We start from the raw sequence: 23,907 nt of genomic DNA on the forward strand, positions 1-23,907 counted from the left end.
TTGGTTTGTTTGCATTCAGAGACTCTGACCAGCTGCAAGAGCCATCAGGAACCGACAGAACAAGGACGGCTTTGACAGAATAGGCGAAGCAGAGGCTGTCTGAAGAGGTCTGCATACCATCCTGGCTCACACAGCTCTCACAAAGCGAGGTTCTCTTTCACTGGCCACCTTGTGAGTCAACCTGGTCTCACAGGAATCCGTGAAATGACTACGGTCAGACGCTTAACTCGAAATCCGTGGACACATCACGGAAACACGCCGATTTCCGTGATGTGGCCACGGAATTCGCTCCAATGCAAGTTAATGACGCTGATGTTCCGTGGCTCACACACGGATCCCCGTTTCAACGAGCGAGTCGACCACGGGGGCTTAACTCAAAACCTGGGGTGGTCTCACTGAAACACTTAAATTGTCCTTGTTGTGTCCACGGAAGTTGCTCCAATGCAAGTAAATGACAATGATATTCCGTGGCACACACACAGATTCCCGTTTCTATCTGTGTGTGTGCTCCCGTTTCAATCTGTGTGTGTGCCACATTTGACCACAGCGGGGGCTTAACTCAAAATCAGCGGTGGTCTGACGGAATCACTTAAATTGTCCGTGATGTGGCCACGGAATTTGCTCCAATGCAAGTAAATGACACTGTTATTCCGTGGCTCACACACGGATATCAGCGTGTTTCCGTGATGTGGCCACGGATTTCGAGTTAAGCGTCCGACCGTAGTCATTTCACGGATTCCTGTGAGACCATGTTGTGTGAGTGCTACATTAGTACAAGGAAATATGGTTGAAAGGTACTGCCATTCATGTCCTGCTGATGCTCTGAATGTCACTGTGAAGGCATATCCCACGCTGAACAAGGCAAAGCTCAAGACGGAACTGTCTCTGATCTATGAGAATCCTGTATTCAAGGCCTGCTGTGGTGCACTGGCACTGTACCAGGTTATCATGAGCTACAACCTCCAGGAGACATTCTCTGAGACTGTGAGTTTGTTGAACATTCTCATAACTAATCCTATGACAACAGCTGAAGCTGAGATGTTTCTCAACTTGAAAAGAATTAAGACATCCCTGCGAAATTCAATGGGCCAGGAACGTCTGAATGCACTGGCCATGCTCTCCATGGAGAGGGAACTATTCCTCCACATGCGTGATTTCAATGAGAAAGACATTGACCACTTTGCTGCACTGAAAGAGAGACGAGCAAAGTTTCAGTGCAAGGAATGTCTCTCTCTCTCTCTCTCTCTGTCTCTCTCTCTCTCTGTCCCTGTCCCCCCCACCCCTTCCCGTGAGGAAGGACACTGGGTTACAGCGGCCCTCACAACCCCCCCTCCCCTTCCCCTGAGGAAGGACACTGGGTTACAGCGGCCCTCACAACCCCCCCTCCCCTTCCCCTGAGGAAGGACACTGGGTTACAGCGGCCCTCACAACCCCCCCCCCCCCCCTTCCCGTGAGGATAGACACTGGGTTACAGCGGCCCTCACAACACCACCCCACCCCTTTCAAGTGTATATTGTATATAGTTCTCTGCAAACCTATGGTGGCATCATGCCTCCAGTATGTATATTGTATATAGTTCTCTGCAAACCTATGGTGGCATCAGGCCTTCAGTGTGTCTTGAACAACCACACATAAAAGGTTGCAGATATTGTATTGATATTTTATCGTATTTGTCTGAATGGATACTGATTGACTGTAGATAGATTTATGAGTGAAGTTATCAAAAACATTCACCCCTTTTAGTCTCTCTCTCTCTCTCTCTCTCTCTCTCTCTCTCTCTCTCTCTCTCTCTCTCTCTCTCTCTCTCTCTCTCTCTCACAAACACACATACAGATAGAGACAGAGAGAGAATGTTAACTTGTGTATAATTCCCAATTATTATTGATGTATTGGCACTTTTAATCTTGCTGAATTCTACAAGTCAAATAAATCAAGTTAAAACTTAGTTCCCGGCTCCATTCGTCTTTGTAACGAAATGTTCTATTTTGTCTTCATTATTTTGTCAGAATGCACCAGAATGCTTCGTTTGTATGTGAAAATCACAAAAAAATCTTCCGGGGGAGGATGCCCCCAGACCCCCTACAGGGGTTTGGTTTACAAACTTTCAGCCCCCCCAAAAATAAAATTCACCAGCCGCCACTGCTCCATGATATAATCACAGCAATTATGTAAAGGTCTATTGCCGCGTTTACATTGACACATCTGTTCCGCATAGATTTCTATGCGGAACAGAAAATGATGTATACTCCTCATTCGGAATACAATTATCTGTTCGGCATAGATTCTATGCCGAATAGAAGAGGTGGTGTAGTCCGTTTTAATCGACACGTATCCACTTATTCCGAATAGATTGGGGTTTAACTTAGAGCAGCTGTCATGCCAAATTTGTACCGGCTGCCAAATTTGTACCGGGCGCGTCATCCATACTCAATCCATTCCAAACCTGCCTGGCAGCAGATGATCGCGTCGTCCGTTGCCGGGCAGGTTTCAAAAAACATTCGCGCTCATGTTGCCAAAGACGAAATAACATAATACAGTTAACGGATCGCTAGATAACACTTGTTTTTACTTTATATTTGTATTGTATTCAATTGTCCAATCAAATTAGGTAGTAAACTGAGTATTTAAAGCGGGTTTCAAAAAACATTCGCGCTCATGTTGCCAAAGACGAAATAACATAATACAGAAAACGGATCGCTAGATAACACTTGTTTTTACTTTATATTTGTATTGTATTGAATTGTTTAATCAAATTTAGCAAGTAAACTGAGTGTTTAAAGCAGGTCAAGGACGAAATAGCACAATACAGATAACGGATCGCTAGATAGAAGGTTCGCGAATGTCCGTGAACCTTTCACGTCATTCGACGCGATCATCTGTTGCCAGGCAGGTTTGGAATGGATTACGTATGGATGACGCGCCCGGTACAAATTTGGCAGCCGGTACAAATTTGGCATGACACAGCCGCAGTAGTTCGCAATTGGTCCACTGAGCTCCGTCTGTACTTTTAAGCACACCGAACTTCACTGCTGTCAAGGAAAGTGGATTTATTGCCTGATTCACGTCTTTGTTATCACTCCGTAAAAGTAGTCCGGTAAGCGTGTCCGGTTGCTAAGCGACGGGACATGGGTGTTTATTAATGACGTGTTCGCGTATCGTAGTATCCGCGCGCGTCCGAGATAACTGTAATTGAGTAGGCTTCTACCAGTACTTTTGCAGGCTGAACGTTAAAATACTTATTAACTTAGAGAGATGGCAGCTGCAGTAGTTCGCAATTGGACCTTCGAGGATTCCTGGTCACTAAATTCCCGTAAGACCACTCTCTCCCACCAGTCTTGGCTGCGGACTCGCATCCAAATTCCTCTCTCCTGCTGTGCTTTCATGAAAATCAAATTTAAAATCCCCGATAGTGATAAGACATCCATTATATCGCCGCCGGTCCAGAGATGTGTCAGGTGTGCGCGAGAGACATAACGGACACTTTTGTTACTGCCATGTACACAGTACATTCGGAACACATTTTAGGAACAGATCTATGCCGCATAGAAATCTATGCGGATCAGATGTGCCATGTAAACGCGGCTTATGTCTGTAAGATACATGATGTCAGGCATCATCTTCATTCCCAGAAGGATCTGAATGACATCACCTCCTGATGTGTGGATGGACTTTCCGTCTCAATAGTGAGTGTGTGTTGTGATGAATCAAACAGAACTTACACTTCTGTAGAGCTGGTTTCAGCCTCCACACTCCACCGTGCTCCACACTGGGGGGGAAACAAAGTGAGAGGAGCATGTTGAAACATTCACCTTAATCATCTGCTGTCTCATCACTTTCTACAACATCATTTACAGCTGCCTTTTCAAACCACTTAATCTAGATTAGATTAGATTTACTTTATTGTAGTGCTGTCAGTTAAATGCGTTATTAACGGCGTTAACGCAAACCAATTTTAACGACGTAAAACATTTTTATCGCGCGATTAACGCAATTATTTTTACCCTTTTTTTTTTTTTCTTTGGTGCAAAACAAAGAAGCAGTAGCAGTAGTATGTTCATCGTTAGGTGACCTTGGGTGTCTTGAAAGGCGCCTCTAAATTAAATGTATTATTATTATCGTTTAATTGCACTATAGGCTTTTTCTTTTTATCGTCCTGTTTTGATCAGTATATGCCAATGTTGTTATCAACAAAAAATTATTTGCACAAGGCAAGCCGATGCACTTCTCCATGTTGATAAGAGCATTAAAATGAGAACAATTAATGGGACAAAGAAATCAAGGGATATTTAGCATAGAAAAAAGATTTGCGATTAATCGGGATTACTCGCGATTAATCGTGAGTTAACTATGACATTAATGCGATTAATCACGATTAAATATTTTAATCGCTTGACAGCACTACTTTATTGTCATTGCACAGTAACAGGTTACAATGCAACGAAATGTAGGTGGGTCTAACCAGAGTGCAAACATCAGTTTGAGCAACATGTATAAATATATTTGGACCGTGCCTGCCTTTCGCTGAGTTGTTGACGGGGGGGGCACCGTTGATATTTACGCCATTGATTAATAATATTTTGACCATTAAATAAATGCCGAATCTGTATCTCTCATAAAGAATATCGTCAGACAATGCCAAGGGATCGGTTCTGTCCCGAAAAACCCTCTGTCTCCGGAGAGACGCCTGAACGATAAGTGCGCCGTGGTCCATGGGAACACCCAAAAATGGTGACGCCATTATCGGAGGAGGGGCTAGGAAGCTGCGCACGCCGATATAAGTAGCCGATCTCCGGGTAGACTCGCTGAAAAGCTGCTCCCGACCAGGTTTGGTTGCGAGCGTAAGTCACCAATGGTGATACAGCGACGCATAAAGAGATCGACTTTCATGGTACAGCTAACCCAGGCTTTCAGCTCAACATACCTCGCTAACCCTCTAATCGAGCTTCGTAGTACAGGCCCCTGGATTGGGCTCCGCGGGTTTGTTTACCGGCGTTGCTATTGTTACCGGTCTTGCGTGTTCCAATGGTTTATTAGGTATCTAATAAATCGCTGTCTAATCAATACTTCATTCACTGCCTCTTCCGTGGTTATTACGATATTATGAATAAACTGCTCTGTAAAAAAACAAAATAATAATAATTATACCAGATACATTTTCAGTCGCACCGGTGCGCCCAAATAAAATATTTGGTCGCACTACCCGGAATTCTAGGCGCATGTGCGCCCAAATTAGGCGCACTCTGGAGCCCTGAAGCAGTCTGACAGCTGAGGGGAAGAAGCTGTTTATAGTCCTGTTAGTTTTGCCGGGGAGGCTGCGGTAGCGGGCCCAAGAGCAGTTGCCACGTTGAAGGGTAAACAGAACATAGTTGGGGTGAGAGGTGTCCTTTATGATGTTGCATGCTTTTCAAAGGCACCTCTTCTCGTATATTGAGGTTATGGTAGGGAGAGTGGTCTTGGAGATGCGTTGGGCGATCTTCACCACCCTCTGCAGTGATTTTTGGTCCTTGATGGTGCAGTTGCCGTACCAGACTTTGATGCAGGTGCTGAGGATGCTCTCCATGGTACAGCGGTAAAAGTTCAGCAGCACTCGGGGGGATAGATGGACTTTAGCCAATTTCCTGAGGAAGAACATGCGCTTGTGTGCCTTCTTGATCAGGGTTGTGATGTTGGGGGTCCAGGAGAGGTCCTCAGAGATGTGGACTCCAAGGTGGTGACACGTTCAACCTCCTCCCCATTGATATGGACAGGGCGGTGTGTACCTATATTGTTCCTTCTGAAGTCCAGGATGATCTCTTTAGTCATGCTTGTGTTGAGGGCCAGTTTGTTGTTGCTGCACCACTCAGCCAGGTGCCTCTTCCCTGTATGCCGACTCATCGTTTTTGCTGATGAGCCCGACCACGGTTGTATCGTCTGCAAACTTCACGATTGTTTTTGAAGCATGAACAGGACTGCAGTCAGGTGTGAAGAGGGAGTAGAGGAGGGGACTCAGCACACAGCCCTGAGGAAGACTAGTGTTCAGGATGAGTGTTTGGAGGTGAGCTTATCCAGTCTGACATGCTGGGGTCTGTTGGTCAGAAAGTCCAGTATCCAATTGCGTAGGAGGGGGTCGATGCCAAGGACACTGAGCTTATTGATTAGTTTGGAGGGGATTATTGAATTGAATGCCGAGCTGAAATCAATAAACAGCAGCCATACGTAGGTGTTACACAGGTCCAGGTGTTTAAGGGCTTGGTGCAGGACTGTGGTGATGGCGTCGTCTGTGCTCCTGTTCTGACGGTAGGCAAACTGATAGGGGTCTAGTGTGGGTGGAAGTTTGGTTTTCAGGTGGGTTAAAACCAGCCTCTCGAAGCATTTCATGATGGAGGAAGTGAGTGCCACGGGACGGTAATCATTCAGGCTCTTTGGGGAGCTGTGTTTAGGGACAGGCACAATTGAGGCGGATATGAAGCACGTAGGGACTTTTGCGTGGGCTAGAGACAGGTTGAAAATGCTGGTCAGGACCCCGGTCAGCTGCCCTGCACAGGTGTTGAGTACACGTCCGGGGATGCCATAGGGGCCAGCAGCCTTGCATTTGTTGGTTCTGCTCAGTGCTGCCTTCACCTCTGGAGGGGAGAGTGTGAGGGGCAAGCGGTTTGCAGGGAGAGGCCACGTCATTGTTGTGCAGTCAAAACAAGCATAAAACTTATTTAGCTCATCTGGAAAGGAGTGGTCAAAATGCTCCTCAACCTTTAGTTTGTGGCTATGCTTAGCCCTCTTAATGCCCCTTTTCAGGTCGGCCGTAGCTGTACTATAGGCTTGTGTGTCCCCTGACCTGAAGGCGATGTTGCATGCCTTTAGAAGAAGGCGGACCTGCCCGTCCATCCATAATTTAGCAGCGGGTTGAATCGTTGTAGGAGACATTGTCCCTGAGTGGTGAGCTGTCCTCTCCATACCTGAGAGTGTCCAGTCTCCAGTGTGGATCCTCCAGTCCAGCAGAGAGCAGCGCAGTTCCTGAGACTCCTGGGTGATTGTAGCTCAGGTCCAGCTCTCTCAGATGGAAGGGGTTGGAGCTCAGAGCTGAAGCCAGAGAAGCACAGCCTTCCTGTGTGACCAGGCAGCCAGACAAGCTACACATACACACACAAACACACGCACACAAACACACACACACACACACACTTTATTTATTCTATCTGGATGAGAATAGTTCATACAAAAGAAAACCGGTTAATTAAATTATTAATTTCATATGAAGGACTAAGCTTAATAATTATATTTAGATCACAGCACGGCTAGAGCCTGATCACCATGTATACACTAATGACCTTCAAGTTCTGTTCCTCCTCTGGCCTTTCATCCTCCCATCTGTGGTCCACTGACACGGTAACCCCAGTTTACAAATTAATAATGATTCTGCATCTGTCAGGGATCTGAGAAAGGTGTTGTTTGTTCTTTTAGATCACAGCCCACCTAGTCATGGATAGGGTTGGGTCTCGTTTGGGTTTTATCCGATACCGATGCCTACTCTGTACTTTTCAAACGGTTCCGGTGCTAAAACGGTTCTCGAACCGGTACTGAAAAAAACGAAACCGCACACACTTGCATACATGGATTACATGCATTGTTATGAGTTTCACATTAAGCAGAAAGTCAGCGGACACTGAGTTGAATGGCATCAGTGTTTTCTAGCCTACTTGATATGCAAGATTTACGGTGGGCATTAAATTACTCGACTTACCCGAAGAGGAAAGGCTGCTGTGAGTGCAGTGACTGATAAATATCTTTTGAAAAAATATAAATAATTGCAAATAATATTAATTACTCGCTGAAGGCACGCAGCTATGCCAAAGTCATATTAAGTAATATAACGCAGGTGCAGAAGGCAGCCATAGGAGACGCCAACATTGTTTTCAACCGCTCGGTACCGTGCCATATTAAGTCCGAAGTTTTTAAAAGAAACTAAAGTATTTGAAGCGAATAAGCGACTCTGTTTTTGATTTGTTTATTTGGTTTTGAACAGATAGTTTTGGATGCATGCATCGGCTTTGAGTTTGTTTGTTTGTTACTTTGAAATTAAATTCGCTCGCAACACACACACATGCACACACACACACACACGTTCATTTATTCACGCATGCACCCACTACAACGTGCCGATCTTCAATCAAAACAACATCAAGTAAGTAGCTGCGTTTCCATCCCCCTGATTTTATACGAATTTTAAAGTATCAAATCAGTAAATGGTGATGGAAACACCAAAATTCGCATAAAAAGTTTATTCGCTCGCTTGAGGTGGTTTTTGAGAAATGCGAAAGAGATTAAATGCGCAAAATGGGAGATGGAAACACACTTTTCGAAACAGCTGTGATGTAGCGAACATTGAACACACAGGAATGACAACGTCCTTCCGATTTCCGCATGACGACCGGCTATAGCAACCCTGCCGACATCAACTTGTAGCGTCAATATATATATATATTTAAGCGTTTGTATACATAGACATCCTATATATATATATTAATATATATATATATATATATATTAATATATATATATATATATATATATATATATATATATATATATATATATATATGATATAGGATGTCTATGTTTGCATATACTTTAATTATACCGTGTCCAATAATCCCTGATATATGGACACCTAAGTAATTCCAGTCAAATTGTCTGTTCAGCCTTCAAAACGAGAGCTGGCACATTGTGGAAAATGCATTCAACTGTAATCAGACAACGCTGTTATATGCTTTAGACCCTATAGTATCCGTGGTATAAAGGCTGGGACGAATTTCGAATTATAAATATGAACAATGTATCCTTTAAATACGTCCATGGAACAGATGGCCAATGTGAATAATAGATACGTGTGGACCGCTGAAGAGGTAAAACTTTTCCTTGCTGTCATCAAAGAAAAAAACATTACAGCTATTTCAGATGAAAAACGCAATTCCACTATATAACAGGACCTAAGAGAGGCTGTTATCAAAAGGATACGACAAGCCCTGGAATGTGTGTAGTTTTCCGCATCAACCACTTGATAGAAATGCACCTAATTCGAATTTAGTTTTTGCAAACTCTCTAAAGATTCGCTTCACCTTTTAGATGGAAGCGTGACTACTGATGCCGCAGCGCGTTGGCAAGTCCGTCCCGAGTCTCGAGGCGCCCATAGGGTTTATGGTTTATATGTTTGAAGCTGTGACACACTCCTTTACCAGTTGGCCTGAAATACCATGCCTCGCAGTCATGGACCTATAAAGAATATTGCAGTCGTAGTAGTACCATGCGTGTATAGCGCAACATTGAAAAGGGTCCCGTCCCGTCTGAAACAGTGTCGCGCGGTGCTGCGTTACGAAAGTTATGTAATCAAATACACCGGTATGGCGGTATTTAAAAAAAATCATATCCTAATGAAAATACACAACGTTATTCGCTGTGAACCGGTATACCGCCCAGCACTAACGCAAGTTGACACCGCAAAACCATGGGGGCGGGGCAGGGGGCGTCGGAACTGTTTTTTTGGTGCTAAAGTCCTGGATCCTCCCTTACTATTAAAGCATTTCAGTTCTGAGCTAAGCTAAACAAATTCCGGACCACAAATCACTCCACATTCTCTACTGTTCACTGATTTCACCATATCTACAATACTGTGCAGAGGTTTGGGGCAATACTTATAAATGTACAATACAATCTCTATCCATACTACAGAAAAGAGCCATAAGAATAATTCATAATACTGGGTATAGAGACCACACAAATTCACTATTCTTAAAATCAAAAACATTAAAATTCACTGATCTGGTTCATTTCCAAACAGCACAAATCATGTACAAAGCAAAAAACAATCTACTTCCCAGCAACATTCAAAAATTGTTTTTTTTACAGAGTTGGGGGTTATAATCTGAGGGGGGATTTCAATTTAAAACATCAGCGGGCACGAACAACATTAAAAAGTTTTTGTCTTTCAGTTTGTGGAGTGAGGTTGTGGAACAGACTGGGTGTGGGACTCAAGCAATGTCCAAGCATGATCCAGTTTAAAAAGCGGTTCAAACATATGGTTTTCACAAGGTACAGGGAGGAAGAAGGGCTTTAACAACGGGTGTTTTCATGAATTATAAATGACTTATGGATTTGTTTATTTAATCTATTTATTTTCTATTTTTTTCTATTTTCTATGTTTGTAAATATGTATTATTAGATATGTATATTTGGGGAGTTAGATTATTACTTGAGTAGTGGAGAAGGGGTAGGTTTAAATAAGCATATGCTTCATCCTACTCCTTTTCGGACATGTTGGGTTCACATTATTACTTTTTATACTGACTATTGTTATTGTTGTTTTCACTATTCTCATTGGATTTGTTTCTTTTGTTTTTGTTTTTTCAGTTCACTTTGTTGTGTTACCCGCACATGTTCGAAATAAACTATCTAAACTAAACTAAAGTAATAAACAAACCCAAAGACACATTTAACCCTAACCTGAGAGTTTCCAGTGTACAGTGTGGACTCCCCAGTCCAGCAGAGAGCAGCTTCACTCCTGAATCCTGCAGATCATTGGTACTCAGGTCCAGCTCTCTCAGACGAGAGGAGTTGGAGCTGAGAACTGAGGCCAGAGCTTCACAGCATCTCTCTGACAGATGACAGCCACTCAGCCTTCACACACAAAAAAAAACACAACTTGTTACTGTGTTTATTTCTTTAACATTAATCAAAAGAGAAGTTAAGCCAAGTTACAAAATGTATCTCTAAATGCTAATAATAAGCTTTCAAAAAAAACTCACTACATGTGAATGAGTAAAATAAGAAAAATAAAAAGTAAACTGTACTAATATAACGTACAACATATATTGTCATGGAAACAACAATAGAAATGTGTTCAGTTATTCTTGTAAAAATGTATTATTTAGGGGGGTGAATATTTTCTTTTATTGATGTAAATCTGTACATTAAATGTCTTTATTGTAGTTTTTGTTGTACTCTAATATAGATCATTTTGCTGTAAAGGTTTGCACATTGAGTAAAACTGACCTGAGAGTTTCCAGTGTACAGTGTGGACTCCCCAATCCAGCAGAGAGCAGCTTCACTCCTGAATCCTGCAGATCATTGGTACTCAGGTCCAGCTCTCTCAGACTAGAGGAGTTGGAGCTGAGAACTGAGGCCAGAGCTTCACAGCATCGCTTTGACAGATGACAGCCATTAAGCCTTCACAAATAAACAGAACATGTTAAGAACCCTGAATAAATGTTTTATTAGGCTTTTCTGATAGATAGAACAAATATTATACAGATATATTAAATGTTAAAATGTTAGGTGTAAAATGTTGATACTAACAACAATACTATAACAGTTTTATACTAATATGTATGTTGTTTTGTGTGTATTGTAATACATGTTATAAGTGTGCCTACGTTTTGTATGTTATTATAACTTTGATATTCCATCTTATTATGGTGCTCTGTATTTCTACTGATTCAATCGTTTTATGTTTTTTCGTATTTGTACACGTCTTCTGTATTTCTAAATATTAAATTATGCTGCTCTGTATTTCTACATATTGTTCTGTATTTCCATGTCTTAAATTAAAATTCGTAAGATAAAATATTGATAAAAAATGTATGCAAAAGATTGTAACATAACAAAGACCTTGTACAGTCATGGCAACAACAAATATAAATTGTTGAGTCGTTCCTATGAAAATTATATTGCGGTGATCACGGCCGTGGTCACTGTGTCCGGGTGCCGCAAAGGATCCTGGGAGGCCCGTGGGAAGCGGCACCGCCACCAAGTGAGGATTGTGAGGAATATGCTCTGTGCTTCGTGTGAGCGTGTGGTGTGCAAATAAAGGCAACTCTTGGGTCGTGTGGTGTATTGTGTGACTGCTTTAAACCTGGTCTCCCATCGGGTCATTCCCGTGCTGCCTGCCACAATATAATTAGTTTATGTTGACCTATAACATTTCATTGACGCAAATACTGCAACTTAATTTCTTTAACTACCACTGTCCCATTAACAGGGGATTGTGGGAAGGCACTATTATCATATTTTGTGTTAACAATTGAAAAGTTGCAATGGCAACTTTGGGATTACTTTGCAACTTTTCATTTTCACATCCCACAAAAACAACAATATGTCCAATTGCACCACTCTAATAAATGTGGTCATCAAAGGTACTGAGTTATTAGCTGATACATGCTGCTTTCACACATATAAAGCACCAAGTGTGAATAAGTGTGAATCACCCTCAGGGTTGAATTTCCTGATATACAAATTCGGCGAAAAGGCAAAGGACACGTGTGAAAACGGCTATAGTTTGAAGTCAATTAGGAGTAATTCTCCTACCAAGGGAAGAAGTTGTTCCAAATGTCTTCTGATATTGAACTGTTTGCACATTGAGAAACACTGACCTGAGAGTTTCTAGTGTACAGTGTGGACTCCCTAGTCCAGCAGAGAGCAGCTTCACTACTGAATCCTTCAGATTATTGGAACTCAGGTCCAGCTCTCTCAGACTAGAGGAGTTGGAGCTGAGAACTGAGGCCAGAGCTTCACAGCATTTCCCTAACAGACCACAGCCATTCAGCCTTCATATAAAATAAAACATGAACATAAAATAGAACATGTTAGGAACTGAGATTTAAAAAAAATGGTTTTCCTCCCTTCATTTCTTTATCTCTATCAGTCCCAATGCTTCCTTCTCTAAGACTATTGATTCCTTAATTAATCTTTTATTTTGAGTTTTAAATCCCATCATATTGCTTAAGCACATCTACAAAAACCTAAAACCCTCAGGGCACTTGTCCTTTCAGTCTTCAGACACTTTAACCGGTCATTAATATCAAGGATGTCTATGAAACCCCTCTGGGGTTCCGTATCTCTACATATTCAATAGATTTATGTTGTTCTGTATTTCTACACATTCAATTGTTTTAGGTTGCTCTGTATTTCTACATATTGTTCTGCATTTCTACCTCTTAAATTGTTTGACCTTGATATTTCTTTAACTACCACTGTCCTGTTTGTGGGATTGTGGGAGGGCAATTTTATTATATTTTGTGTTTATAATTGAAAAGTTGCAATGGCAACATTGGGATAACTTTTTCAACTTTTAATGTTTGCATCCCACACAAACAACAAGGTATAATATGTCCAATGGCACCACTCTAATACATGTGGTCATGTATATCAGCTAATACTGATTGATTAGCTAATAAACAGTAGTTAGACTTCATTTAGGAGGACATCTCAAACGACAGTAGTTAAAAGTCTTCTGAAACTGAACCTTGTGGTGTATCTGTTTCCACATTGAGTAACACTGACCTGAGGGTTTCCAGTGCACAGTGTGGACTCCCAAGTCCAGCAGAGAGCAGCTCCACTCCTGAATCCTGCAGTCTATTGATACTCAGGTCGAGCTCTCTCAGACTAGAGGAGTTGGAGCTGAGAACTGAGGCCAGAGCTTCACAGGATCTCTTTGACAGCATACAGCCAAACAGCCTTTACACACAATAAACAGAACATGTTAGGAACCGCGATTAAATGTTTTATTAGACTATGATAGTTTAACAAATTATTATATGATTATACGTCTTTAAATCTTAGTTATAAATTAGGTGTGAAATGTTGAGACTAACAACAACACTAATAGCAGTTTTTTTGTGGTTCTGAAAACGGTATCATAATATTTTTTTCATATAAATATTTATATGGTTTTGTGTACATCATAAAACTAAATTATAAGTGTGCCTACAGATATGTTTTGTATGTTATTATAAAATGTATATTCTAGTATTATGTATATTGTGTTGTGTGTATTGTAATACATGTTATAAGTAAACCTACAAAGATGTTTTGGAGGCTTTGATCACTGGGAGCAGCCCCAGAAGACCCTCCTCAGAGGGAGAGTATTTCTTCAGGTAAAACACCTCCAGCTCCTCTTGTGATGTCTGTAAGATGAAGACCAGAGCTGACCACTGACCAGAGGAGAGAGATTCTGTGGAGATACTTCCTGATGTCAGGTACAGTTGGATGTCCTCCACTAGAGAATGGTCGTTCAGCTCATTCAGACAGTGAAACAGATTGATGCTTCTCTCTTGAGATAGATCTCCACCTATCTTCTCCTTGATGTAATGGACTATTTTGGTATTGCTCTGTGACCTTCTTCCGGTCTGTCCCGGCAGAACTTTTCTTGTACTTCCTCTTGGTCCCAGCAGACCTTGTAGGAGCATCTGATTGGTCTCTAGAGAGAGGCCCAGGAGGAAGCGGAGGAACAAGTCCAGGTGTCCGTTCTCACTCTGTAAGGCCTTGTCCACAGCACTCTGGTAGAGGAGGAGGAGTTCAGCTTCCCTGGAGGTTGGCTGTTCTTCTGAGAGCAGGTTGACACCTGCATTGATGTAGGACAGAAATACATAAAGGGCAGCCAGAAACTCCTGGATGCTCAGATGGACAAAGCAGAACACCCTATCCTGGAACAGCCCACACTCAATCTGGTTGAAGACTCCTGAGTACACTGAGGCTGCTCTGATATCAATGCCACAATCTGCCAAGTCTGCCTCGTAGAAGATCAGCTGGCCTTTCTCCAGCTGGTTAAAAGCCAGTTTCCCCAGAGAAACAATGATCTCCCTGCTCTCTGAACTCCAGTGTGGATCAGTTTCAGCTCGCCCATGATACTTCCTGTCCCCCTGTATGGACTGAACCCTCAGGAAGTGGCTGTACAATTGAGTCACGGTCTTGGGCATCTCTTCGCCTCTCTGGGATGTTTTGAAGAAGTCCTCTAGAACTGTAGCAGTGATCCAACAGAACACTGGGATGTGACACATGATGTGGAGGCTTCGAGATTTCTTGACATGAGAGATGATCGTGCTGGCCAGTGTCCCCTCTCTGAATCTCTTCCTGAAGTACTCCTCCTTCTGTGGGTCGTTGAACCCTCTCACCTCTGTGACCCTGTCAACACACTGAGCAGGGATTTGATTGGCTGCCCCAGGGCGTGTGGTTATCCAGATGCGGGCAGAGGGAAGCAGGGCTCCCCTGATGATGTTTGTCAGCAGCACGTCCACTGAGGTTGGCTCTGTGACATCAGTGCAGATCGGGTTGTTCTGGAAGTCCAGAGGAAGTCGACACTCATCCAGACCATCCAAGATGAAGACTACTCGATCAATGTCGTATCTGTAGGTTTCTGATTCTTTGGTTTCAACAGAAAACTGATGAAGAAGTTCCACTAAGCAAAACTCTTTCCCTTTCAGTAAATTCAGCTCTTTGAAAGTGAGGAGAAATGTGAAGTCTATGTCGTGGTTGGCTTTGCCTTCGGCCCAGTCCAGAGTGAACTTCTGTGTTAAGACTGTTTTACCAATGCCGGCCACTCCGGTTGTCATAATTGTTCTGATTGGTTTATCTTGTGCAGGTAAGGGTCTAAAGATGTCTTCACATCTGATTGAAGTTTCCTCATTGGCCTGCTTCCTTGAAGCCTTTTCAATCAGTCTGACCTCATGTTCCTTGTTGACCTCTCCACCGCCTCTCTCTGTGATGAAGAGCTCTGTGTAGATCTCATTCAGAGGTCTCTGCCCTCCTGCTTTTGCGATTCCCTCAAACACACACTGGAAATTCTTCTTCAGATGAGACTTGAGTTTATGTTGGCAGTGGACAGCAACAGCTCCTAAATCACAAACCAGAAGACACATACTATACATATTTCCAAGAAATATTACTGGTGTAAAGAAAGAAGTATTATAAATTCTACTTCATATGGATCTTATAACGTTGTTACTTGTGCTATTGTTGTTGAGTATCAGTGGTATCAGTGAATTGCTAACCTAACAAGATAGTGGTGCATCTCTTCCACTGAGTTATTCTGCTGTTGATCTGCAGTATAATTTTTAACATTATTTAACCTGATACCCCCACAATAACCCTACATATCTGGATCAAACCATTCAACCTGACACCCCCACAATGACCCTACATGTCTGGATCAAACCATTTAACCTAAATATGAGTATCTTACCACTACCCAGCTTGTCGGCCAGTTCTTCCTGGTTCATCTCCATCAGGCAGAGCTTTGTGATGTCTACCACTCCCTCTATGGCGCGCCTCCTCTGCTCCTCATTCTTACCATCCTCCTCCTCCCTCTCACTCTCTGAGCATTGAGGGTAATCTGAGAAGAGATCCCTCCAGAGCTTCTTCAGCTCCTTGTCTAGAAAAATGTGTGCGTTCTTCTCAGCCCTCTGGAACAGAACAAACATCAAGAACTTTACTTTGAACTGAGGCCATCAGCAGTTTCTGTCCTAGAAAAACGTCCCGCTGGTCTTAAGAGGGAAGCCTGGAGTCTATTAGCTCCAAAAGAGATGCTTTAATTGCACATGAAGAGCAGGGGCACCGCTAGAGATTGTGGGCCTTAGGAAAGAATATATTGGGCCTCCAACCTAGACAACCCACCGGCCTGGAAATCCCATTGGATCCATAGTTTGATAGACTGGTAGCTCTAGTGTAGCCTAGTGCTAAATACCCAATACTTAGCCTGCTGTCATTGACCATTGACGTATGAATGTCAGAGGCACATGAGTGGCATCTCTCATTACTGTTGTTTCTGACAAAAAGGCTTTCCTCAATTCATTTAAATTCAGTGGTATTTTATGGCCAGTCAATATGTTTGCCAGTCAATATGTTTGCTAATAAGGCAGGGCTGGCTCTAAACACTAGGGGTCAGTATTCAGAGACCTACCCTGGCTGTATCGTAGTTAAAGGTGCCATGACATGCTATTTTATGGATGCTTTAATATAGGTATTAGTGGGCCAATAACACAGTATTCAAAGACGTTCCGGAAATTCAGCCGTGGTGCAGAGTTACAGCCACTACGAGCCAGTCGCAAATTGAGCTTCCCCCAAATGCTCTGTTTTGGTGTAGCTATAATGCAAATGAGGAGGAGCGAGGCGGGGCAAGGAGGAGGGTGGGGTCGTGGCCCTGAGCAGCTTGCAGCCACGGTACCATGCGCTCTGTTTACAGTGGATGTATCACAATGGCGAGGCGCACACAGCCTTTAGCCGTGTTGTGTAAATATTCTAGAACACACAGCTCTATATCTAAATAATATCATATAGCCTACATAGATATCTTTATCATATATATTATCATGGCCGAAAGCTGTGTGAGCCGATATTATGAATCTCAAACGACCGCGTTGGGTTCTCCGACGTTCCTGGTTCTTCCACGTCAACATCAATGTGAAGTGGACTGAACCGCGACAAGGAGGAGAAAGGGATTGTTGCCGGGCAGCGCTTAGGCACCTCTGCCTTCTGCAGCGCCGAGGCGGTGGTCCCTCGGCAGCGGGAAGCGGGGCTCAAGCGGGAGACATTCGGCGCCAACAATCCCTTTCTCCTACATGTCGTGGTTCATGTCCTTGAGGGAGTCAAAGCCAAAGTTCCTTTCCCCCAATTCATTCTCAACCATGGCTGAGATAACCCCCACTACGAGTCTCGTTGTAGAAATACCAGCGACGAGAGTCCAACGTGTTATGCGCCATAACGCCAAAAGCAGAACGGTTATCCAAATAACAAGGAAGTGTACAACATTTGCGTTACAGTCCTGGAGCTCTATATCTAAATAATATCATATAATACATAGATATCTATATCATATAATGCATATTATCACGGCCAAAAGCTGTGTGCGCCTCCAGACGATATTATGAATCACAAACGACTTTGTCGGGTTCTGCGACGTCTCTGGTTCTTCCACTTTCACATCAATCTGAAGTAGACTGAACCGCACGCTGCCTGCTGCCGGCCGCCCGCTGCCGGGCGGTGGTGCTTCGCGGCGGTGGTGCCTCGCGGCAACCGGCAGCATGTCGCAGTTCATGTACTTCAGGGAGTCAAAGCCTTCTCAACCATGGCTGAGATAACCCCCACTAGTCGTATTGTGGAAATACAAGAGACGTCAAAGAACCGACAAGAAACACTTGCGTTACAGTGTGTGTATTCACACACACACATGTGGCACTCGCACGGTCGTGTCTCATTGGCGGGCCAAGTCTCTGGGCGGGCCAGGAAGAGTAAGGGGAGGAGCTTACTGCAGTGTGACGACATAGGTAAACACATTCCAAATCAGCGCGCTTGAGCCTGCGTTTTTTTCAAAGGCGAGCAGAACACCTATTGCTCGTTTTACAACAAACGCAAGTTTTAGCCACTGGGGGACCATAGGCAGGCTAGGGGAACTCATATTTATGTTAGAAAACCTCATAAAGTGAGATTTTCATGTCATGGCACCTTTAAGTAGAAGAAAATTAGTGGAGGCCTTGCTGCTGCAAACTTCCTAAGTAAACAGTTTCCCGGTTCATCCACCTGTCTGCCTCATTTATTAAGTCATATTTATGAATTTCATGTTTGATGAAGAACTATATAATTGATATAAGATTCTATGATTCACTAGGTAGCTCCATGTTAATGGGCAACAAAGGCAGGTGAATAAATAAAACCTTTCTTTGTATAAACTGGGTGTCCAACTGTTGGCCCTTTTCCTCCCTCTCAGGTTTCTGTTTCTGATCCCCCGACTTCTACCTCAACGATGACGTGTCAAACTATTGACAGTCTGTTCTCCGTCTGTTCTGCTTATAAGTGCACAGAGTGGAAGACTCTAGCTCTGTACCGAAAACTGGACCCACGCAAGACTGAACCATGCAATAAAGAGAGAGGGGTGAAATATAAAGACTTTACTGAACATTTAGCCAAACATGGAGAGGCATTCCCCTTTTTTTTTTAAATTGTTACTTTTTAATAATAGATACTAATTTTATTTGAATATTATTATAATAATAATAATATTAGTGTTCTCTGAGTGGCCCCTGTCACTGATTGGCGCTTAGAATCATCCTAACTCCAACTCCGCCCCCACCCCCCTGCCCTTAAGGAGCCCCTGTTTAGAGCTGAAGTCAAATGTCTTGCTAAATGTACACACCTTGATCAGCTCTGCTTGATGCTGCTGAACAGACTGAGCACTGGTAACCTTTGGCCTCTCCTGGTGTTGCCTTGGGAACACACACACACACACACACACACACACACACACACACACACACACACACACACACACACACACACACACACACACACACACACACACACACACACACACACAGGGACAATGGATCATTTATCTTTATTACTCCTGACTTGTGAATATCAGACAGTAAAACAACTGGTTTGTTTGAAACTCCTACCTCTCCTCTCTGGAGGATTGTCCATCTTTAAGGACTCTTCCAAAAAAAAACAGGATTAATGGATGTCTGATAGATGCTGTAGTTTTATAATCTCAGAAAAATCCTTACCTTTTCTCAATAGACTGACTTCCATCTTTAAAGTAAATAGGACGATCCATTGAGTGGTCACTCTTCATGGAGAAATAGCTGGGTCCAGGGGAGTCCGCTCTCTCCTGCTGCTCTGGGCTTTAACACAACACACACACACATAGCTTTTACACAGACTAGTGATGGAGTCATGATGTATCACTGCTGAGCTCTGAGACAACAGCCACAGACAGAGAGATCCTCTTCTTACCTCTTAGCTTTGCTTTGGCGGCCATGTTCCCCAGACAGAGTGGTTTTAGAGGTAGGAGCCCCCTCCTCTCTCTCCTCATCCATAGTAGACTGGGGACATGGACACAAACACAACTCCATATTGTTTCTGTGGCTTCTGTTTGAGTACCGAACGCAAAATGACTGCAGTGAAGACTTCCTATCCTCCTCCTGTCTGACATACACACTCTTTCACTCTCTCTGTCTAGAGCTACACATTCTATCACACTCCAGTAGAGGACAGGTAATCGGGAGAGTCAGGAGAATTCCCAGTGGGCCGTTTACGTTTCTTTTAATAAAGCCACGTAAGACGTAAAGAAATGTTAAATGGCTTAAACCGGAGAACTATGTCCAGTCAACGCCGGCTCTACTAATGCATCATGAATCAAATCTCCTTACAATTGGTGTTTGAGTGACAAGTCTGCTGGCCCTCCCTCACCCCTATTAATATTGGACAGGTGAACATCTCCCATCCCCTTAAAACTAACGTCAATGGGTCAATGGGTCAAATCTAAAGGTCAACCTCACGTCTATTGGGAATGATGTTGTTCGTAAAATAATTATAATAATCCCACCAGTTTATTCAAAACCAGCCCAAATTGTATGAACCCTCATAAAGTGAGATTTTCATGTCATGGCACCTTTAAGTAGAAGAAAATGAGTGGAGGCCTTGCTGCTGCAAACTTCCTAAGTAAACAGTTTCCCGGTTCATCCACCTGTCTCCCTCATTTATTAAGTCATATTTATGAATTTCATGTTTGATGAAGAACTATATAATTGATATAAGATTCTATGATTCACTAGGTAGCTCCATGTTAATGGGCAACAAAGGCAGGTGAATAAATAAAACCTTTCTTTGTATAAACTGGGTGACCAACTGTTGGCCCTTTTCCTCCCTCTCAGCTTTCTGTTTCTGATCCCCCGACTTCTACCTCAACGATGACGTGTCAAACTATTGACAGTCTGTTCTCCGTCTGTTCTGCTTATAAGTGCACAGAGTGGAAGACTCTAGCTCTGTACCGAAAACTGGACCCACGCAAGACTGAACCATGCAATAAAGAGAGAGGGGTGAAATATAAAGACTTTACTGAACATTTAGCCAAACATGGAGAGGCATTCCCCTTTTTTTTTTAAATTGTTACTTTTTAATAATAGATACTAATTTTATTTGAATATTATCATAATAATAATAATATTAGTGTTCTCTGAGTGGCCCCTGTCACTGATTGGCGCTTAGAATCATCCTAACTCCAACTCCGCCCCCACCCCCCTGCCCTTAAGGAGCCCCTGTTTAGAGCTGAAGTCAAATGTCTTGCTAAATGTACACACCTTGATCAGCTCTGCTTGATGCTGCTGAACAGACTGAGCACTGGTAACCTTTGGCCTCTCCTGGTGTTGCCTTGGGAACACACACACACACACACACACACACACACACACACACACACACACACACACACACACACACACACACACACACACACACACACACACACACACACACACACACACACAAACAAACACATAGGGACAATGGATCATTTATCTTTATTACTCCTGACTTGTGAATATCAGACAGTAAAACAACTGGTTTGTTTGAAACTCCTACCTCTCCTCTCTGGAGGATTGTCCATCTTTAAGGACTCTTCCAAAAAAAAACAGGATTAATGGATGTCTGATAGATGCTGTAGTTTTATAATCTCAGAAAAATCCTTACCTTTTCTCAATAGACTGACTTCCATCTTTAAAGTAAATAGGACGATCCATTGAGTGGTCACTCTTCATGGAGAAATAGCTGGGTCCAGGGGAGTCCGCTCTCTCCTGCTGCTCTGGGCTTTAACACAACACACACACACATAGCTTTTACACAGACTAGTGATGGAGTCATGATGTATCACTGCTGAGCTCTGAGACAACAGCCACAGACAGAGAGATCCTCTTCTTACCTCTTAGCTTTGCTCTGGCGGCCATGTTCCCCAGACAGAGTGGTTTTAGAGGTAGGAGCCCCCTCCTCTCTCTCCTCATCCATAGTAGACTGGGGACATGGACACAAACACAACTCCATATTGTTTCTGTGGCTTCTGTTTGAGTACCGAACGCAAAATGACTGCAGTGAAGACTTCCTATCCTCCTCCTGTCTGACATACACACTCTTTCACTCTCTCTGTCTAGAGCTACACATTCTATCACACTCCAGTAGAGGACAGGTAATCGGGAGAGTCAGGAGAATTCCCAGTGGGCCGTTTACGTTTCTTTTAATAAAGCCACGTAAGACGTAAAGAAATGTTAAATGGCTTAAACCGGAGAACTATGTCCAGTCAACGCCGGCTCTACTAATGCATCATGAATCAAATCTCCTTACAATTGGTGTTTGAGTGACAAGTCTGCTGGCCCTCCCTCACCCCTATTAATATTGGACAGGTGAACATCTCCCATCCCCTTAAAACTAACGTCAATGGGTCAATGGGTCAAATCTAAAGGTCAACCTCACGTCTATTGGGAATGATGTTGTTCGTAAAATAATTATAATAATCCCACCAGTTTATTCAAAACCAGCCCAAATTGTATGAACCCTCATAAAGTGAGATTTTCATGTCATGGCACCTTTAAGTAGAAGAAAATGAGTGGAGGCCTTGCTGCTGCAAACTTCCTAAGTAAACAGTTTCCCGGTTCATCCACCTGTCTCCCTCATTTATTAAGTCATATTTATGAATTTCATGTTTGATGAAGAACTATATAATTGATATAAGATTCTATGATTCACTAGGTAGCTCCATGTTAATGGGCAACAAAGGCAGGTGAATAAATAAAACCTTTCTTTGTATAAACTGGGTGACCAACTGTTGGCCCTTTTCCTCCCTCTCAGCTTTCTGTTTCTGATCCCCCGACTTCTACCTCAACGATGACGTGTCAAACTATTGACAGTCTGTTCTCCGTCTGTTCTGCTTATAAGTGCACAGAGTGGAAGACTCTAGCTCTGTACCGAAAACTGGACCCACGCAAGACTGAACCATGCAATAAAGAGAGAGGGGTGAAATATAAAGACTTTACTGAACATTTAGCCAAACATGGAGAGGCATTCCCCTTTTTTTTTTAAATTGTTACTTTTTAATAATAGATACTAATTTTATTTGAATATTATCATAATAATAATAATATTAGTGTTCTCTGAGTGGCCCCTGTCACTGATTGGCGCTTAGAATCATCCTAACTCCAACTCCGCCCCCACCCCCCTGCCCTTAAGGAGCCCCTGTTTAGAGCTGAAGTCAAATGTCTTGCTAAATGTACACACCTTGATCAGCTCTGCTTGATGCTGCTGAACAGACTGAGCACTGGTAACCTTTGGCCTCTCCTGGTGTTGCCTTGGGAACACACACACACACACACACACACACACACACACACACACACACACACACACACACACACACACACACACACACACACACACACACACACACACACACACACACACACACACACACACACACACAAACAAACACATAGGGACAATGGATCATTTATCTTTATTACTCCTGACTTGTGAATATCAGACAGTAAAACAACTGGTTTGTTTGAAACTCCTACCTCTCCTCTCTGGAGGATTGTCCATCTTTAAGGACTCTTCCAAAAAAAAACAGGATTAATGGATGTCTGATAGATGCTGTAGTTTTATAATCTCAGAAAAATCCTTACCTTTTCTCAATAGACTGACTTCCATCTTTAAAGTAAATAGGACGATCCATTGAGTGGTCACTCTTCATGGAGAAACAGCTGGGTCCAGGGGAGTCCGCTCTCTCCTGCTGCTCTGGGCTTTAACACAACACACACACACATAGCTTTTACACAGACTAGTGATGGAGTCATGATGTATCACTGCTGAGCTCTGAGACAACAGCCACAGACAGAGAGATCCTCTTCTTACCTCTTAGCTTTGCTCTGGCGGCCATGTTCCCCAGACAGAGTGGTTTTAGAGGTAGGAGCCCCCTCCTCTCTCTCCTCATCCATAGTAGACTGGGGACATGGACACAAACACAACTCCATATTGTTTCTGTGGCTTCTGTTTGAGTACCGAACGCAAAATGACTGCAGTGAAGACTTCCCATCCTCCTCCTGTCTGACATACACACTCCAGTGTTTCCCCTAGAATTTTTTTTAGGCCCGGTGGTAAGAGCTGATAGTGTGATTTGTTATACATTTTTCACGGGATGCTAGAGTATTTGTTGGTTATTTCCATGTAAAACACTTGCTTAGCTATCACAAGTTGATAATGATTCAATAAACACGTTATTAACAATAAACAAATTTTATTTACAATACAATTTTTGGTGGTGCTGTCACACTAAATTTGTACCGGCTG

The 23,907-nt window shown here is 43.0% G+C and overlaps 1 protein-coding gene across 10 annotated transcripts in view; it reads right to left on the minus strand.

The window, feature by feature from the left end:
* The window catches only part of LOC130377339 (NACHT, LRR and PYD domains-containing protein 3-like), a 91,773-nt gene that overhangs the window by 54,610 nt on the left and 13,256 nt on the right, over window positions 1-23,907 (minus strand). For 3 of the 10 annotated variants that reach the window (XM_056584417.1, XM_056584418.1, XM_056584416.1), the window contains exons 2-6: window positions 23,473-23,561; window positions 23,244-23,360; window positions 23,136-23,171; window positions 22,840-22,909; window positions 21,494-21,582 (exon numbers count right to left, since the gene is read on the minus strand). In XM_056584417.1, coding sequence (XP_056440392.1) covers window positions 21,494-21,582; window positions 22,840-22,909; window positions 23,136-23,171; window positions 23,244-23,360; window positions 23,473-23,555 — 395 coding nt within the window. In that variant the 5' untranslated portion in view covers window positions 23,556-23,561. Of the gene's footprint in view, window positions 1-3,719; window positions 3,767-6,932; window positions 7,107-10,473; window positions 10,648-10,864; window positions 11,197-12,398; window positions 12,573-13,308; window positions 13,483-13,827; window positions 15,638-15,985; window positions 16,206-18,931; window positions 19,002-19,193; window positions 19,230-19,301; window positions 19,419-19,530; window positions 19,620-20,876; window positions 20,947-21,156; window positions 21,193-21,264; window positions 21,382-21,493; window positions 21,583-22,839; window positions 22,910-23,135; window positions 23,172-23,243; window positions 23,361-23,472; window positions 23,562-23,907 lie in introns of those variants that run through there. The other 7 variants (XM_056584412.1, XM_056584410.1, XM_056584415.1 and 4 more) reach the window with 6 other exon arrangements.

This window comes from Gadus chalcogrammus, chromosome 23 (assembly GCF_026213295.1).
Source record: "Gadus chalcogrammus isolate NIFS_2021 chromosome 23, NIFS_Gcha_1.0, whole genome shotgun sequence".
Lineage (NCBI taxonomy): Eukaryota > Metazoa > Chordata > Actinopteri > Gadiformes > Gadidae > Gadus > Gadus chalcogrammus.